The sequence below is a fragment of the Dermochelys coriacea genome, chromosome 7 (assembly GCF_009764565.3).
Source record: "Dermochelys coriacea isolate rDerCor1 chromosome 7, rDerCor1.pri.v4, whole genome shotgun sequence".
Classification (NCBI taxonomy): domain Eukaryota; kingdom Metazoa; phylum Chordata; order Testudines; family Dermochelyidae; genus Dermochelys; species Dermochelys coriacea.
The window spans coordinates 76,633,354-76,650,553 of record NC_050074.1 but is presented as its reverse complement, the minus strand read 5'-3'; the positions used below and the strand labels follow the sequence as shown (position 1 = coordinate 76,650,553).

The 17,200-nt window shown below is 40.0% G+C and overlaps 1 protein-coding gene across 4 annotated transcripts in view; it reads left to right on the top strand.

Annotated features, from left to right (window-relative positions):
* FAM13C (family with sequence similarity 13 member C) overlaps window positions 1-17,200 on the top strand; it is a 237,266-nt gene that overhangs the window by 49,561 nt on the left and 170,505 nt on the right. For 3 of the 4 annotated variants that reach the window (XM_038411265.2, XM_043519012.1, XM_038411267.2), the window contains one exon: window positions 13,823-13,866. In XM_038411265.2, coding sequence (XP_038267193.2) covers window positions 13,823-13,866 — 44 coding nt within the window. Of the gene's footprint in view, window positions 1-435; window positions 454-13,822; window positions 13,867-17,200 lie in introns of those variants that run through there. The other variant, XM_043519013.1, reaches the window with a different exon arrangement.

Here is a 17,200-nt window from a genome sequence, read left to right as displayed (position 1 = left end):
CTTGCTTGTCACTTAAAGGCCCTTTTCAAACAAACTGCCATTACGACAACCATTTTTAAACACTTACTGACTCACTATAAGAAAGTATATCAACACACAACTTTCTTCTTATCATAGAGGTTTGTTTTTAACCATCTGGAGGTAAAGCAATAATATCCAGGTGAAATCTTATTAATGCACCAGTAATAAATTTGTTGTCTTCCGCTACATCCTCCACTTTGTCAAAATAAACTAGGTTGCATATCACTAGATCTGCATTCAAAAAAACCCCAAAAAACAAAAAACTACCACACCTCTTCAGCCAATCAGTGAATTAATACTGTTTATAAGTAACTGAGGAGGATATTCTCATGCAGTCCTAACATAAACTCTCTGAGGCTATTCCAAAAACCATTCAAGTCAATTTGAGTCTTTCCACCAACTTCAATCGTTTCTGCATCATGCCCTCTACAGGTAACCACCACTTACCTACTTTATTCTGTCTGAATATTTACAGTTTGTGGGTCTTTGAAACTTATACCTAGTAGAGTTGTTTTTGCTCTTGTTTAAAAACAGTAAATGGGAAAGAGAGGTGTATCTCTATGCATGCTATGACAACAATGAAACTGCTACCATGTACTATACTGTTTGCCCCAACGTATCTGTGTCTGCAAGTAGACTTACTATATTATACATCTGGTCAGCATTTGGCTCATATTTGTGTCCACTTATTAGTCTCCTCTGAAACATGTTTCGAGCACATGCTCTGATTTCGCTGTCCAATCCAGAATGGGCTTCCTAATAATTTATTTCCCCACAGATGGGCTAGCATGTAAACAATGTTATGTGAGCCATAATCGCTGTAGCCATTCTAGCGTAGACTAGCTGTAAGTTTCAGCATTTGGTTAGTTTTTTGGCTCACTCTACGGAATGCAAACAGTCATTCTGAAAGTCCTCAATATCGTATTGAGCATGACAAATCTCTACTTGGTCATATTTAAAAAGATTTATTTGAAAAAATGCTCTGCTATGTAAAAATGAGCATTATTTTGTTTGGTTTCCAGATTTAAAATGTCTAATGGTTAAGGCTATGGGTCTGTCACAGTGAAGAAAATGTCCCAGTTACGATGACTTCTATTTGTCCATGACTTCCACGCAGGAAGGTGTAGCCGTAGGTGGGTTGCTGGCCTAGTGCAGAGGGGAGGCTCTGAAGGGTGATTGTCAAAGAGTGAGCTCACACTGCAGCAACAGCTCCTGTCCCCCACAGGGCTTAGCCTGGCTTCCCACTTCAGGTGGTGTGAGCTGGTGCACAGGGTCGTAGTCCCACACAGGTTTCATGGATTCCAAGGCCAAATTTTAGTGAGTGGCACTGCAACCATTTGTACCAGGTCACAAAGCCATGACTCAAATTTGTCCCACTACCGCCCTGCCCCAAGCGCCTGTCATGATAATGGTATGGCTGGGCCAAACCAGAATGGTGCTATGCTCCTGGGTGCCAGGTAACAGTGCCAGAGTAGGGAGCCATGAACCCAGCCCCATGGAACACAGGAGCTGCTGCTGCACAGGGTGAATGTGGGTCGGGCTTGTGCTCTGGCCAGCCCCTCCCCTGAAGTGTCACCTCTTCCATGTGCTGGGATTAGGGTTGCAGTGCCAGGCAGAGGGTGCTGCTGAAGGTGACTGGTGCCCCTTCAGTGGGGCGAGAGGTGATGATGGTGGCAGTGTTGAAGGAGAAGGACATGGGGCTGCTAGGATTTTAAAGAGATATAGCTGAATTTCATTTGTCAGGGCATTTTTTAATCAAAAATCACAGAGCAGGCAGAGTAAATTTAGTACAAATCAAGGGTTTAGTGACTGCTTCATAAGTTTTGATTTAAAAAAAAAAGCCCTTTCAAATCTGCAGCCCTACTCTGAGGGTCATTGTGTGCCCTATTTCTGTCTGCAGAAACACACATGAAGTGGCAGCACTTTGTTTGCAGAATACTGCTTGGGCTGTATCTGTAGGGGTTCAGAATGAAGTCCATACCTACCTGTTTGTGGATGTTGAGGGCTGAATATCTCTTTAAATACAGTTGCCGGAATTCTCAATGAAGATTAAAAAAATTGCACTGCAGCTGTACAGTGTACACCACTCCACTGTTGTTAAGCTGCACTATAGAATGTGGAGCAGCCCCTGTGCTTAGACTCCCCTGCTCCATCTTCTTGGGTGAATGGGGTTTGTCTTCCTCTAGATAAGGCTGAGGAGCTTGCTCCAAAGTTGGTATCCCCAACTTTGGTGGATCCTGGGGAAATCTACAAGGTTACACTGGAATTTTGATACTAGAGAGATTTCCCCTGGCTGCAGCTGCCCCTGGGCGAAGAGTGAGGAAGAAAGAGTGGGACTGCACTGATAAGAGAATATAGCTTGTGCCTATATTGTCTTTCTGACCCTTAGTCACACTTAATAGGACTGGTATGGGAACACCTGGTGAGACACACAGGTGCAGCGGTGACTTTATGCCACACACTCACATTCTCTGCCCTAAAGGGCATGGCTAGGGTTCCTCTCTGCTAAGGCTATTCCTGCAAGCTTAAAATGGCTCTTTGGGGTTGTATGTTAGAGCAGTCTTAGAGCTGTTTTAACTTCTACTGGGGTTAAACTGATCCCAGACTGCCATACAATGAGGGATCCCTAAGAAGCTATGAATTTATATTTGTATTCCCATAGCACCTAAGAGTCCTAGTCATGGGCTGTGATCCCATTGTGCTAAGTGCTATACCAATACAGAACAAAAAAAGATGGTCCCTGTTCCAAAAACCATACGATTTAAGTATAAGACCAGAGACAACAGTTAGATACAGACAAATGAGGGGCAGAGGGGAAAATACAAGGCAACGCCCCAGGAACCAGAACTCGGTATTTTTCCAATATGCAACAGAATTCTGTTTTAGTGGCAGAATTCACCATTTTGTTGCAACAAAGCACCTGGCATGGTTTTCCTTCTCCCTGCCTCACCAACCAGGACCTCTTTTTGCGTGTTTCTTGTTCTCCAGCTTTCGCTACCCAGGGGAACTGATTGGATCACCTGCCTATACACCATGTCTATTACCAATAAAGGGGCAGAGAGGCAGTGATATTTCTTTTCTAAGGTTATGAGTCTGCCCAGAGCAAACCCAATAACTCTTCTTTGTTGTACCCACTCTGACACTTCTTTAAATAAATTTATGTTCAACCCTAGACTCTTTTTTTGGGAGTTGGAAAGATGGTCCACACAATAGTCAACATTAATATGCTTTTTAGAGAACCAGACCTAATTTAGTTCTTATTGTCCCATTTACTCCTACTTCTTTCCAGTGGCCATTAACTGAAAGTTTTGACCCATGCTCTAACTAGGCAAGTAATTTTACACATCCTCAGCTGGGTACAGCGGAAATGAGCATAGACTCTCTCTATTAATATCTATCCTTACACAAACAAAATGTATTTTCAGTTCTTCAGCTAATGAAGCACTGTGGGAACTAGGCAGGGAAGGGCTTGGGAATAACTCTACAAGGAAAAAATCCAAATGTTTGTTGGCAAAAGCTGCATAATGCAATAAGTTTGCTTGGTAAGAGCCAACAATAACAAGGACCTGGACAGCTTAAATAAAAAGAGGCACTGACATTTTACATGCCGTCTGGATACAGAGAAATCCCAAAGATCATTTCAAAGAACACTTAATTTTTGTTTTTTTGCAGTCAAAATACTTGGGGAGAGAGGTGGGGAAGAGGAACTAGAATCCCAAATGGACTGTGGGAAAGCTCTTGTATTTCTCTTTAGTTTAGTTCCAAATTTTCAATAAGAAATCTATCCTTTTCTTGCTACATCATACTGCAGTAATAAAAATAATAATAAAAAAGCATGTGTTGGCTCAAAATCAGCAAGAATCAGTGTCTTAGCATCTGTCACTATTAAACTTTAATAAAAGTTGCTATAGAAGCAGCTGAGTATTGTTATAAATTATGAGACTGCAATCAAACTTAATGAGCATCACCATTATAAGGATTTCAAAGGAATACATTCATTAAGGAGCACTAATTACTTTTACAATATATGTTAGAATTTTTTGTGCTCAAGGCAAGACTTTTACAGGATTAAATGTGCTCGTCTGGATAGAATATGGACATTTAAACTGTTATATAATAGGGGTGTTGCAACTTGTGGACTTCTAGTACATACTAAAAGCAACTGCATGCAAACAGTGTTGCCAGGTCCATGAAGGCAATGAACCATTTTTTTGGGAGAAACTACCAAAAGAAAAAAAAAGGCAATATAGTGACTTAGAGCATTCTCCTTTTTAAAAAAAGGACCTTTTAGTTCTGATCCATAGATCAACGCCTTTCACTTACTTGTGACCTCTTATTAATCAGTCCCATTTCAAGCCTTGCACTATTGGTCCTTATGGAGTCATAAGGTGATCTTGAGTATACTGGTGAAAATCCATGGGGCAGTGGAGCTATGGCAATTTACACCAGCTGAGTATTTGCTCCATGGAGTTGCTCTAAATTTATACTGGTACAAGGGAGCTCAGAATCTGGCCCAAGATTTGTAAGTGAATTAAATCTATTAGAATTGTGACTATCTTGTGTAAGACTAAGTACACTCAAACTATTCCTAAAGACCTTGCCATATATAAAACTATCATTGGGCTACTTGAATACTATTAGATCCTAATATTTCTGCCTATCTAATTGAAACAAAGATGGGGAAAAAATGAAGACACTTGGTGTCATTCATGGTGCCAATGGAAAGATACCCATGTGCTTCAGATCAGCTCCCAAAAGACGAATTGCAGGAAATTCGGGCTTAGGACTTGCAATGCATTATATTCGCTGAACACCTTGATGGAGGAGAAACATAAAAGACAAGGTGCACTAGTTGAATGTTAAATTAAAACCACTTTGATGCCATCTGGCACTGTTGCTTTAACTCAGGAGGTGCCACTTAAATAGGCTTCTTCAATTTTTTTTAATGTTGTCTGGGCCAGAACAAACATTTTAAGCGTAACAGGGATGCAGCATGAGTCATTTGGGGGAGGGATAGCTCAGTGGTTTGAGCACTGGCCTGCTAAACCCAGGGTTGTGAGTTCAATCCTTGAGGGGGCCATTTAGGGATCTGAAGTAAAATTTGGGGATTGGCCCTGCTTTGAGCAGGGGGTTGGACTAGATGACCTCCTGAGGTCCCTTCCAACCCTGATATTCTATGTCTGTACATATGATTGATTCATTTGTCTACATCCAAAGCTGAAACAGGAGAGTTTGCTTTGGGAATGATTTTTGTGTCTAGACCATAAAACACTTATTTAAGGTTACATTCTAGAACTATGTTCAGCCTTAAAGTACTCTATATTGCTACAAATTAACTAAGGAAGTCCAGGAATTCATGCAGTTTGCCAGTAGACAGTAGAGCTCTTTGCCTGTAATCTTTTTTCTTTCATTAGTTGCTTTTCTCTGAAAATTATCTTCCACTCTCTTTCTTTGTATTTTGTTAAATAACAGGCTGAGCTACACTAAGAATATATGTGACCAAGTTACCTTTGCACCAAGTACAGCCTTGTTTCTCTTGGATTGCTCTTTCCAAGAACCAATTCATAATATGTGCTGATAATATAATAATATATGTTAATAGGGAGCAAAGAAGTTGCTAGTAAATGCATTAGCCTACCCAATTAGACTTGAAATAAGTCTAGATAGCTAGCTGGGCTTTTCTATTCAATACACTTTACAACAGTTAATGCTCATCAAGGTCAATTTGTTAAGGCCGTCATATGAATGCAACAATGAAATGTATCAATCTTCATACACGGAAGATTAAAAGTGAAGAAAATTATATCATATGTGGCATTAGGAAAAATGGTTCATTTTTGGTTGCTGAGTCCAAAAAAAATAAATCAATAATGCTGTCATGAGTTGGTTTTGCTGGGTCCAAAGATAATAAAATATGTATCATATTTTGTTAACTGGCCACTTTGGAAACATTTTTGTGGTATTGGAACAGTGCATAAAAGCCTGAAATACCCACAAAAGTAGAAAGGAAATATGAATACAAATAAAATTAGTTTAATTAAGAAAATAATCAAATGAAGAAACAGTTATCTTACTATTTCATGGTGATGTGTGCTATGTTGAGTGACATAGAGTAACAAATTAATATCCTAAGAAGGAACAACTGTGATAAAGTCCTTAATTAAAATCATTCAGATAAAACTAATCAAAACACATCTTTAATGTAGCATTACACTTTTTCCTACACAATACCATGTGGGACTGATTGTCTTTCTTCTCCCCTCCCAAGTGTCTGGCAAAAAATAGTAACAACTAGATCAGTATATGACTCTAATTTTCTCTTATCTGATCTTCAGTAGTGTGTGCTTCAAGGGTGCATATAAATATGGATCAGGTCTTTCACTCTTTTCCCTACTGTATTAAAAGAGGAAGTGCTCTCATTGTCTGATACTGGTGAAATTAGCTAGTTTTTTAAAATCTGTGATGGTTTCTGAAAAATTTGAAATTGGTTTTGTCTGCCAGGAACAGTGTCTCACTGAGACCCTATTTCCCTTCGATTTTCTTAAGCAAACTGATCAAATAACTTGGTTACTTCAGAAATCTGTTTGTCCTTTGATTTAACGATATTCACTCATAATTAGTTGAAACCACACCTGGTGCCCCTGAGAGTAAATATCAGATTCTCTGGACTGTGCACAATTTGATACTTGACATTAGTGCATAATGAGGAAGTAAATACACACAAGCACGCACAGACACACACACACACGCACAATCAGTGGCAGGTACAGTAATGTGATGATCAGAAAATCCACTAAATTAAAATAATTTCACATGAAAGGAGAAACTTCTTTAGTATTTCTTGGCACAGTTGCAGAACGTTGGAAGGCTTTTATGCCTTTCTGGTAATTTAAGGAGGGGAAAGTTACATATTGACAGTTGAGTCACTGAAGCACGTCTAGGTCTGGTTCCTGCTGAGGTGAACTATGCAGGAATAACATTTAAGCCTCCAGTCCTGACATGTAATGAAGTAAATGTAATTCCTGATAGTTTAAATACAATAGGCCAGCACTAATGTAGAACCTTGACCTGAAAGTGACTTCAGAGTTACTGTGCCTTTTCTATGAATTTGTATGAGAGATGGGTATACAGTTTACCAGTACACACATTCATGGTATAATTCCTTCACAATAGATCCTGCTGCTGGCTGGAAAAATCGCTACTGAGCAACACACATAATATTGATTTCTTACACAACGTTACATCTGCCATGTGGTATATTGATGAGTTCACATGGCAAGTCTTCTGAAGTCAAATGCAATTATAACATAATTGGAATTACAAAATGTGATTATACTGACAAGTCTGTTTTAAAACAAACAAGCAACCTTGTTAAATGGAGTCAATATTCATCAGATGTAACACTAGTTTGTATTTTTTTTTAAAAAAAGCTAAATCAAAGCATTTCCATAAAAAAACAAACACTTTAGAAAACATCTAAATTCATAGTTAAGGTACCACTTTGGAAACTATGGAAAATGCAGTTAATATCACCCAAGCAACTTTAACTGTGACTTCAGATCTCCATGGTGAAAGCAATCAGAGATGGAAACAGCCTTATCCATCCATTACACTAGTTCCTCTCTTCCATGACTAGCAAAAGTTCAACTCTTTTTACTAGTTGAACTGTATGGTACTTGTGCAGACTCCAAGCATTTTATGGTAATACACAGCCTGTGGAAAGATATACGTTTACAAATTCCTGATAAGACAGCCAGGTCTACTGTTCACAAAGATTTCATGCGCTACTAATTATGCAAGTGTCATAAAGTATAGAGTTAATATGTCGGGGGAGATTCTTATGGCACAAAAGGGGGCTAGGCACTCAACTTATGACTTTCCATTAGGTTTTGATGCCAGACTCCGTTATCCCTTTTGAAAAATCTCATTCCCTATATATGTACAAACCTTCTAAGGGGTGATCATGACAAGAGATTTATATGGAAAAAATAGAGCTCACTTTGGAGACAGGATTGGAGTAATGTACCTATGAAACCATTAATTTGCTTTCCCACAGTTTCAAATGCTTTGTTTTGTTTTAAAGTTGATGAATTTCTGTGCTTTCATGAAGATTTTTTTTCCATTTAAATATTCTTAGGGTTTTCTTTTGCTTTTTTCAAAAGAGGTTGCTGGCATATATGAAATTAATTCCAATTTAAAGGGTTGTGTTGGTTTTTTTGGGTGGGTGAGGGGGGTTTGGCCTGGGAACTTTTTTGTTTTTCAGAAATAGTTTATGAATTTCTCAGTAACAGAAGAGCTGGCAGACATAAATAACACAGGGACTCTGGTGTGGACTCAGAACTGGAAGCTGTGAAAGGATGGAACGTATTCCAATCCAGACTGCTTCCTCTCCTTGCACTCTCCCAACCATTCTTCCCAAACCTATGTAGTTTTCCTAGTTCTTCCAGACATGAGTCCTTTCTCACGAAAGCTTATGCTCTAATAAATTTGTTAGTCTCTAAGGTGCCACAAGTACTCCTTTTCTCTTTGTCTCCAAAGTGATTCCTTGTCTTGTCACTTCTCACCATGGCCATCCTCACCTATTCCAAGCAGATTTCATACAATTTTGTTGGTTACAGGCATACCGAGCAGTGTATGATACATATAGTATATCCTGTTCCTAATTTTTTTTTTAATTGTGCTTGTTTTGGTATTTATGCAAAGACTTGTTACTATCTAGCTTTTTGCTGTCACCCCCCACCCCCTTCTGCCAAAAAGTCAGTTATACTCCACTAGTATAGCACAGCAAGATCAATTCTTGATTTTATAGGCGAAGCATTACGAGAAAACTTCTGAAAGGTAGGTAACAGGAAGAGTTTGAACTCCCATATCTTCAAAATACCTTGTATAATTTGTTTGAAACTTACCAGATACTTCAATATCCTGAGAAAGGGTCTGTTGTTTGAAGTTTCAAGTAGATGGGTCTGATTTTGGGTGAATTGAAAGTTGCTTTTAAGATGAAATTAGCTTCAACCTTAGCTTAAAAAGAGCCTAGCACCTCTCAACAGTATGGACTTTACGATAATGTTGCATGTTTAAAATTTTCCTCAGCACAATTCTGTGGAGAACTAGGGATCATATTGTTGTTATGATGATACAATCTGAGTTTTCTGTACAAATCTCTGAAGTTACAATGAAATGAGATCCATGTGTGTTATCTCAAGGTCTAAAAAGTATTTTTTTTTCTGTTTGCGGGAGTGGGGGCGGGAGGAGGGAAGGAGCAAGATGGAAGGAAAATTTAACACAAAGCCAAAGTATATTTTAAAATACATCCACCAAAAAAGGGAATTTAGAATTAAAACTGTTATAGCCCCATTTAATTAGGTCATTACAACAAAGCTTGTTTTGAGGTTCATAACAGTGTTATCTTGCTTATGTGCAGCAACAGTGAGGCAAACTGCTCACAGATTTAGCTCAGTTTCAAGTTCTCTCTCACTTGGCACAATGTTGTGATTCAATTTTCACACATTGGCTGGGTACCCTTTTAATTTAAAAACAGTTTCCATTAATTAAAAAATCATAGATATTTTTTTCCAGGTTTTTTTTTTAAAGCTTACTTTTACAAACTTTTGGCCAAATTCAAACTGACAATATCTCACTAAATTTCTTATGAACTTAGACATTTTATGACTCGGCAAGGTGGCATTACCTTATGAGAAGTTCAGAAAGGCTGTCCACATCAAGTTTCATTTAAATCAGAGGGGAAAAGATGGCAAAAGCAAAAATATTTTGCAAGTAACAATTTGTAGTAAACTTTGACAACTTCAGTGATACTTAAATATCTTTTTCTAATCACAGTATTTAATTGTGGTGGTAGATGCCAAATTAATGGTTTTTCAGGATTGTAATTATGATGCCACCCTCTTCTTTTCAGTCAAACCAATATAGACCTCTGCTTAAACTCTCTCAAACTCCACCTGTTTAATAACAAGTAATCCCAACAGCTAATGGGTACTCCTGAAGAAATCTGAGTGATGAACTAGAGATATTTGCCATGGATGACTTAGTCTGAGGTCATATATCCACAAGACTGAACTGACTATTAAATACCATATTAGACATAGTGATGAAATATTTTAAAGAGATCTCTAAAGGTACCCATTCATAAAAATGCTTATGAGCATTATATAATTATATTCATAAAATGAAATCTTAATAAGAGTTTGTATTGATTGTCATCAACTACCTACCCATGGAAAATGCCTGCTATTTTTGCAATATGAATCTAAATATTTGAATTTTGTCTCGAACTCTGAATATGAATATAAATTCTGGTTATTTTCAGTTCAGTAGTTTAGTAAATAAAGTGATGTGTTTGTGGATGACTGAATGTCTGGAGAGTAGTTGAACCAAGTGATAATTGCTAATTAACAAAAAGAATACAAAGTACTGATTCAGAACATTGTGGAGAAGGTGGTGGGTAAACAAGGTGTGTATCTTTAGAGTGTGTTACAACTTCTCTAAAGAGTCCCACTCCTGGAGGTAAATTCATTAGCATATATGATGGCTGTTGCTGGTGCAGATCCTAGCAGAGTGCACCAGTGGTGAAAAGCCCACCAAGTTGCGACTCTTGGAATACTGGGATGGGGCTGAAGAGGGCCAGCACAACCATAAAAGATGAGAGGTACTTGCGGGGGAGGGGCTAAAGCTAAGGCAACTAAGGGAGGTTGCTAATTCAGCACATCTCCACCGCAAGCTCCAAGGAGGCTCATAAGGAAACCTTAAACTGGGGGTGAACCTTACCTTACAGACCCTGCTATTATCTGATCATTTACCTCAGATTTAGTCTTCTTGAGGTCCACACTGAAAGAGAATAAAACTCTTCTGGATCGTTTAATACCCTTTCCCCACAAGTGGGCAGACTTAGGTTTGTGTTGGTGGAGCAATCGCTCTAGTTGTGCTTGACACCTCCATATGTAAATAAAATTTCAATAAATACCTGTCCTTAAGGGCAGATCTACCCATATTCCTGTGCTTGAAAACACCAAACTTCATATACTGGCCCAGTTTCCTTCCAGTCTTCTTGGAACATCAGGATTCCTTCTCTGTTTGAAGGACTCCAAACACACTGTATTAATATACCATGTTCCAGCCAGAATCTATTCTATCACACAGGGATTTTCAAAAGATCCTAGAGGCTTTACTCATTCATTAGAAATGTTAGCTACAAAAAGGGCAGAAGGTTTATCTTGTGCTATTCAATACTAATAAAATAATAGTAATGACTGAAAGTAGCCCTTAGTTTTGCATTCTTACTTACAACAGACTGATTGCATTGAACATAGCTGAAGACTTGTCTTCAGCATATTTGATTCTCAAATCTAATATTAAGCTGATCACAAAACTATATGGATGCAAAGGGATTTTCCAGTTGGTTTCATGAACCGCATCCCTGATGGTTAACAGTCAAAGCAAGAGGTTAAAAAATCCTCTGAGCCAAAGCCTAGTTTGAAATGGGCCTGATAATGCAACTCTTTGGAAAAAATATTGTTGGACACAGAATATCATTTACTTTCCAAACACATTTTAATCTGTAGTTAGTTCCAGTAAAAGAATGTGATATCTGTTATCTTGGCTTCAGAGAACCCATTTTTAAATTCTTGGAAGCAATCACTAATTGGCACAATTTCTTGCAACAGTTGCCAAGATCCTTGGAGAATCGCCACTTTTATTTAGAGAAACCCATGTGAAATAGTAGAACAATTCAGTGTACTCCAGTTGCTATGAAGTAAATGTTGAAATTGTCTGTTCTAATGATATATTGTTTATATACCTGTTCTATTCCTTCAGCAGAAACACAGTGTATTAATACGTATTTTCAGTGTGGTCTGATTCCAGGAAGAATCTGACAAATAACTGCTCCAGTTCAAAAAAGTACTTATAACATAAGTCCATTTTGTTAATCATGTGCTGAAGTGCTTTCCTTAATAGGAATGCTTTCCTGGATCAGGAGCAAAAAAGGTTTTAGTGAAGAAGCTGCCTGTGAAGCAACAGACTACGAAGGGGGCAAAGGCAGCTATTAAGACCTTTTGGGAGTATAATAGAAGTTGATGTCCTGCTTAGCAACATTGTCTGATGTTCCATTTTTGGTCTGAACCTTGATAGCAGTTTGATTTTCATTGTTTTGGGCTTTTTTTTTGGTCTCTGAGTTTAGCTTGGTCTTGTGGGTTTTCTTCCCTGGGATTAATGTGAAGAAAAGGAGGGGAAGTGTATGAACATAGTTTCATTTTGGCTGAAGGTTTGTTGGCTTTTACAGCTTGCATTCTCCAGCTCTGAATAGTAGCAAATAGTAAGGTTTGAGGCTGAAATTTAAACAAGACAAATTGACAACTTCCTGTTTACGGTTAGAGGAATCTTTACTGTAGTTTTCTTATGGATGGACCCTAGCTGTGGCTTTAAGAAAGAAAGGGGAAAGAGGAAAGAAAATATGGAGTGGGTGACAAGCAGGTAGGCTAATTCCAGCAGTTAACAAGAATATCAGAGGAACAGTGGGGGGTGGGGTGGGGGGGAGAAATACCATGGGGAAATAGTTTTACTTTGTGTAATGACTCATCCATTCCCAGTCTCTATTCAAGCCTAAGTTAATTGTATCCAGCTTGTTGTTCACCTCACGGGGGATGTGACCCCTGGACCACCACCAAGATTCGCAGGATACAGTTCCAGCAATAGAGATATGGCCAAACCAGAACTGTTTATCCAATTTTCTAACTTGCCCCTGAAAGTTATTGGTTCAGGTGACACAAAATCTGAGTCCAAACTATACCTGCCTTTGGTTATATGAAACCAAAACTCTACTAAAGATGTTTACAAAACAAAAACCTAGCTAGCTATCTTAAATGGCAGAACATTCCAGCTAATTTAGAGACTGCCATTGCATTGTCTTGCTTATCTACAGTTGTTCATTGGCCCTTCTCACAGATGCTTCCTTCATTCCCCTAAGAGTTTTTACATAAATTCAAAGCAATACCACCAGTTTCTTACCAAGGTTACCAGTTATAGGACAATCACATCTATTACCATTGAGAACATGAGCCTAATTCATGCAGGCTTTTACAGATTCCATGACATTCTGAACAGAAGAGCTAAATGTATGTTATAGATGGGACTGATTTACCAAGTTTGAATCTAGATTCAAGCTTTCCGTATAGTTGAGGGCGATTGGATACAGGGTTTTGGCTCAGTCCACTAAAGGGCTAAAAGCCGGTCACAAATGCTGGATCTGGACTAAACTTTCAATATTGAGGGAAGTTCAGAACCAGAGTTTTGGTCTGAGCCATCTCTAATTTACTTAATACTAAAATGTAGACTAATAGAAAAAACCTCTGATTTTTCTAATAAATAGGGTTCCATTCTATATTATTACTTCAATATGGATTCCATACAAATGCACTCTAATTTTCTGAGCAATTTTCTTGTACTTCTGTTATTGTTGAGTTAATGTATTACTGTTCCATATGTAGAAATAATGCCATTAATAATAATTTGGTAGAGTTATTAAAATATATTTTAATATTTAAAATGTGATTGCTTTCCTAACAATTTCTATTAAAATGTTGTAAATGAGTTTTCTGTTCCCTCAGAAGGAATGTGAACTAAGAAAATGATACGGTGCATCTTAGCTATTACAAGAAAATTATAAGCACTTGAATGAATAAGAATGTTTATTAAATAATTACATTTTCTCCTAAAAATGGACACGACCTCAGGCAAGGTGTTTCTATATGAAAGCATATGGGTTCTGAATGTTCTTTGTTTTTTTTAGAAAAAGAACCTAGAGGACGCAGAAAGAACCAGTTACAAGTTAAGGTAAGATGAAAACACCAGTTATCTAAGTGTTGTTTCAATGTTTTTGGTACCATGTAATGGTTAGTTGATTTGTGTCGGCGGATAACCTGTTGGCAGCTGCGCTGTAACTAAGAAATGATTCTTACTCAAGGGATTACTGGTGATAGGCTCAGCATGAATGTCATAAAAATCAGGCTGTGAAGTCAGTTTCTCTGTCTCTGGCCCACTGAATATTTATACATACAAAGTGGAACAATTGCAATAGGAGAGACTGAGTGAAATATACCCAAGAATAGTGAATAGCCTGGTGATTAGGGCACTTGCCTGGGGTTTGGGTGTGACATGCCACAGTATGCAATCTGGACTGTTGGATTGTTGTGCCCCCTTAATTCTCCATTCTGGTGTGCACTAGGGTCTGCTTTGCTGTGCGAGCTGCCAGTCACCCCAGCCTCTAGCATGCAAGTTACCCCCAACCTCTAGCATGCAAGTTACCTCCAGACATATACCATATACCAGCCACTCTTGAATATAGGGCAACCTCCACATCCCTGGTCCCAGCCTTGCATCCCAGAAATTACTCATGAGGGCATTCTGCACTAAAAAATTAAAAATACTCCACTAAAAATTAAAAATTCTGTGCACAATATTTTAAAATTCTGCAAAATTCTGGAAATTTTATTTGTAAAATAAATGTGGAGGCTCCAGCATGGCATTGGGCAGCACAGGCCATTGGCTGCACAGAGGTGGGAGATCACTGTGCAGTTCTCTTCCCCCACCCTGGGACATGGACTCAGCGATGAGGCTGCACCCAACCCTGATACAGCGCAACACCCCAGGGCCCTGCCCCTTCATGCCAGATGCACCAGGTGTGAGCAGGCAGGCTCAGCAAGGCAGGATCCAAGCGGGGCGGGGGGCAGTTGTGGGTTGAGAGGGTTCTATGTGTGGCAATCTGCATGTGGGCAGCTCAATGGGGGATCTGAGTGTTAAGGGAGGAGAAATCTGGATGCACAGGGGTTGTTGGGGAGTGGTTCTGGGTGCAACAGTAATGGGACTCTGCAGGGGGTCCAGGTGAAGGTGACTGGGGCTCAGCAGAGGGAGAGCTGGGTGTGTGGGGGATAGAGGTAGGCAGGGGCGTCTGGGTGTGAGGAGCTCGGGATGGGGAGTCCAGATGCTGGGGGAGTGGGGCTCAGTGGGGTGGGGATCCAGGTGCAGCTGGTTGTGACTTGGTAGGGTGGGGATCCGGGTGCGGGTGGCTCATTGGGGTAGTCTAGATGCAGTGGTAGTGGGGCTCTTGGGGGGGGGTTCTCAGTGTATGGGGTGAGGCTCAGTGGGAGGGTCTGGATATGAGGGGGTCTGGATGCACAGGGGTTGGACAGATGCAGGAGCAGCTCCCTGTAATGTGATCCCTCCACCTGCAGCTGAGGAGTGATGGGTGCTGGATGCACAGGGTGAGGGGGAGTTTGTAGAGCTTCCTACAGCGGGGGAAGAAATCTAGGAGTGGGTCTGACACAACCTGGGATGCCGTGCAGGGGAAGAGGAAGTCCCATCCTCCCCAGCCCAGCCAGACTAGCAGCTGAGCCCTGCACAGTGTCGGAGTCACCAGCCAGGTCTTCCCCAGCCCCTCAGTGATTTACCTCTCTGCTGGCTGTCCTGGGCACCCAAAACATACTCCTGGGGAGGGTCACATTACTGCTCTTGTGACTTCCCTTTGCTTCCCCATCAGAAAATCATTTTTCTGCGGGAAAGCAAAGAAATCTGTGGGGCACATAAATTCTGTACATTTGCTACTTACTTAGTTACTTACTGAACAGTACAAGCTCATAAGGTCCATCAGTTTGAGAAAAGAAAAGGAGTACTTGTGGCACCTTAGAGACTAACAAATTTATTAGAGCATAAGCTTTCGTGAGCTACAGCTCACTTCATCGGATGCATTTGGTGGAAAAAACAGAGGAGAGATTTATATACACACACACAGAGAACATGAAACAATGGGTTTATCATACACACTGTAAGGAGAGTGATCACTTAAGATAAGCCATCACCCACAGCAGGGGGAGGAAAGGAGGAAAACCTTCCATGGTGACAAGCAGGTAGGCTAATTCCAGCAGTTAACAAGAATATCAGAGGAACAGTGGGGGGTGGGGTGGGGGGGAGAAATACCATGGGGAAATAGTTTTACTTTGTGTAATGACTCATCCATTCCCAGTCTCTATTCAAGCCTAAGTTAATTGTATCCAGTTTGCAAATTAATTCCAATTCAGCAGTCTCTCGTTGGAGTCTGTTTTTGAAGCTTTTTTGTTGAAGTATAGCCACTCTTAGGTCTGTGATCGAGTGACCAGAGAGATTGAAGTGTTCTCCAACTGGTTTTTGAATGTTATAATTCTTGACGTCTGATTTGTGTCCATTCATTCTTTTACGTAGAGACTGTCCAGTTTGGCCAATGTACATGGCAGAGGGGCATTGCTGGCACATGATGGCATATATCACATTGGTAGATGCGCAGGTGAACGAGCCTCTGATAGTGTGGCTGATGTGATTAGGCCCTACGATGGTATCCCCTGAATAGATATGTGGACAGAGTTGGCAACGGGCTTTGTTGCAAGGATAGGTTCCTGGGTTAGTGGTTCTGTTGTGTGGTGTGTGGTTGCTGGTGAGTATTTGCTTCAGATTGGGGGGCTGTCTGTAAGCAAGGACTGGTCTATCTCCCAAGATCTGAGAGAGCGATGGCTCGTCCTTCAGGATAGGTTGTAGCCCGTTGCCAACTCTGTCCACATATCTATTCAGATCTATTCACATCCGATGAAGTGAGCTGTAGCTCACGAAAGCTTATGCTCTAATAAATTTGTTAGTCTCTAAGGTGCCACAAGTACTCCTTTTCTTTTTGCGAATACAGACTAACACGGCTGCTACTCTGAAACCTGTGATTAGGCTTGAATAGAGACTGGGAATGGATGAGTCATTACACAAAGTAAAACTATTTCCCCATGGTATTTCTCCCCCCCACCCCACCCCCCACTGTTCCTCTGATATTCTTGTTAACTGCTGGAATTAGCCTACCTGCTTGTCACCATGGAAGGTTTTCCTCCTTTCCCCCCCCTGCTGTGGGTGATGGCTTATCTTAAGTGATCACTCTCCTTACAGTGTGTATGATAAACCCATTGTTTCATGTTCTCTGTGTGTGTGTATATAAATCTCTCCTCTGTTTTTTCCACCAAATGCATCCGATGAAGTGAGCTGTAGCTCACGAAAGCTTATGCTCTAATAAATTTGTTAGTCTCTAAGGTGCCACAAGTACTCCTTTTCTTTTTGCGAATACAGACTAACACGGCTGCTACTCTGAAACCTGTCAGTTTGA